Here is a 2,500-nt window from a genome sequence, read left to right as displayed (position 1 = left end):
TGCTGCTGCTGTTGATCCTGCTGTTGTTGCTGTTGCGAGATGAGTGGTGGCTGAACTTGAGTCATGGGTCCCTGGCTTATTTGCGGGAGAACTTGACTTCCTTGATTTTGTGGTGGCGGTTGCGAGTTCAGGGGATTGTTACAGTTACGGAGAACACTATACACATTGTCTACCTTACTCAATGTTTCCAGGAAGGGAATAAGGTCTATGAGTTCTGAGTCACTCATATCGTCAAACCACGAAGAAACAGGAACCTGCAGGAGAGGCAAAAGAGAGAGATTAGAATGTGATATCAGTTTATGCCTAGAACATTTTCTTCCTAACAATATTTTGACAGTCAATCCTCCTATTCTTCTTGAAATTTCACTTTTTGAGAACTAAATTTTAGAATAAATTTCCAACATAATCCCTTTCTACTTCCATTGTGTAAGCTGTCAAGGTATCATAAACTTTATAAACAACTGTAGTGGTAATTAACAATCGTTAGTAAAAACAATTTACCTATATGGTATAATATATGATGTAAACATAGATAAATGGATAACTAATTTTATAGCAAGGTATGGGTATCACAGAAAGACTATCATCTTTTCTTCTTTTTAAACAAATATTACAAGTCTTATCAATACAATCAGTTCAAAAATTAAAATCTGTCCTTTTTCTTTTTAATTCAAAGATATCCTTATAACTAACAATAGGATCCAAAACTCTATCCTAGATAAAAATAAACATATAAACAAACAAACAAAAAAATAATAAATAAATAAATAAATAAATAAAACTTACAGCGTTGTCGGGGTGGAAGATGTAGGAAGCTGGTGAGTTGTCCATGATCACCACCTTGTGAAGATCGCGGCCAAGACGGCTCAGGTCCTTAACGTAATTGCCTCGATGGAAGACGCACGACTCGCGGAAGAGCCTCGCCCGGAAGACCCCCCACTTGTCCAGCAGGTTTGCCACTGGGTCAGCATACTGGAAGACAGGAGAGGTTAAGAGTGAGCATATGTTGAAAGACTCTTGCAATGACCATTATGTCACTGGTTCCACAACCTATTCCCTATTATGTTCAGTTGTACGTTCAAACAGATAACCAAACATCAAACTTAAAGCCATATAGAATATCCCAGAAAAAAATTCAAAACTAATATCCTTGTGCATACAATCTCACAAACCAAACACGAGCAAAATAATAATAATAATAATAATAATAATAATAATAATAATAATAATAATAATTATTACTAATTATAATAATCATAACTATAGTAATTATAATAATAATCATAACAATTATAATAATTATAATAATAATGATAAGCTATGTTTTTCTCTTCTTTTTCATCTTACTGAAGCTATTATGCTGTATGACACCTTTCAACCAAGATTCTGGACAAGCAACCAACCTTGGCCAAACTGGCTGTGAAAAGCACACACTCGTACAGCTCTCCCATCTTCTGAAGGAAGTCATCCACGTACGGCCGCTTCAATACATACACTTGGTGGATGGTTCCGTCTATTTCAACAGGAACTATGAAATCAGCATTGCTGATTGGCTGAAAGCAAGGAATAAATTTTGAATTATCAGGAAATTATTTGTTCCCCCCAAAAAAGCAACAACTGAAAAGGCTGACCAACATGGGGAGAAGTCCTAAATCCATACAGTATATGCAGTAGAGAAATAAACATACAAAACAAGATAGCAATCCACTAAGATTCACTTAAACGCTCACCTTGAAAGAGGAGTGGACAAGCGTCTCGTCAAGGTCGATAACCATGCACTTCTTGTGCATGTCTCGATGGCTAACGGCTGGTAGGAGGTGCCGCTGTGGCCCCGTGGGGGATTGTAGGTGGGTGTAGGGAGAGACATCTTCCGAGACACACACTCCATTGGCCGATCCGCCACTGTCGCTCTCTCCTGACACACAACAGCAGAAAAGTGTGCGGAAGATGCTTCTCTTAGGCTTCTTCCCATTCTGGCTTCCTGCAAAGAGTGAAGAAGTCTTAGTGAATCCAGTTGATTTTTGCAGCAGCAGCATCATATGTAATGTTGAAAAAAAAAAAAAAAACTTTTTTCACTGTTCAATATGCCTTATATTTTCTATCATATCATCCCAAGAGGTAGGAGAAAGAATGAACAAAAATGTCATTTCAAAATACTTAAGTCTATCACAAAATAGATATGAAGAAAATAATTAATTACCAATAACACCAATATTTTTGTGAGTATTCATTCTGAAGAATTATCCTTTCCTTTCATCCTATATTCAAACCAGAAACAGATTCTAATCAATGAATCAGACCAATGAGAAACCCACTAATAAATTGCATTTCAACCTGTCAGTAACTATTCTAGTAATCCTGCTGACAAACAGACAAACAACATATGCTGTTAAGTACATAGCCTTCTTACAAAACAAAAATACCAATACTTTAAAATATTAGCAAACAAATAAATAAATAAACAAATAAACCAACCAACAAACACACTTGCTCACAAACT

The 2,500-nt window shown here is 36.2% G+C and overlaps 1 protein-coding gene across 1 annotated transcript in view; it reads right to left on the bottom strand.

Annotated features, from left to right (window-relative positions):
• The window catches only part of LOC122246034 (carboxy-terminal domain RNA polymerase II polypeptide A small phosphatase 1), a 43,761-nt gene that overhangs the window by 193 nt on the left and 41,068 nt on the right, over positions 1 to 2,500 (bottom strand). The window contains exons 2-5 of the mRNA XM_043004282.2: positions 1,731 to 1,981; positions 1,404 to 1,553; positions 787 to 972; positions 1 to 254 (exon numbers count right to left, since the gene is read on the bottom strand). The exon at positions 1 to 254 is cut by the window's left edge and continues 193 nt beyond it. Of these exons, the coding sequence (XP_042860216.1) occupies positions 1 to 254; positions 787 to 972; positions 1,404 to 1,553; positions 1,731 to 1,981 (841 nt within the window). The remainder of the gene's footprint in view (positions 255 to 786; positions 973 to 1,403; positions 1,554 to 1,730; positions 1,982 to 2,500) is intronic.

Source organism: Penaeus japonicus, unplaced genomic scaffold (genome assembly GCF_977035675.1).
Source record: "Penaeus japonicus unplaced genomic scaffold, GWHDUDI00000001_assembly GWHDUDI00000025, whole genome shotgun sequence".
In the NCBI taxonomy this organism is placed as follows: domain Eukaryota; kingdom Metazoa; phylum Arthropoda; class Malacostraca; order Decapoda; family Penaeidae; genus Penaeus; species Penaeus japonicus.
Note: the sequence above shows the minus strand (reverse complement) of the source record. Positions and strands in the feature narration are given on the sequence as shown.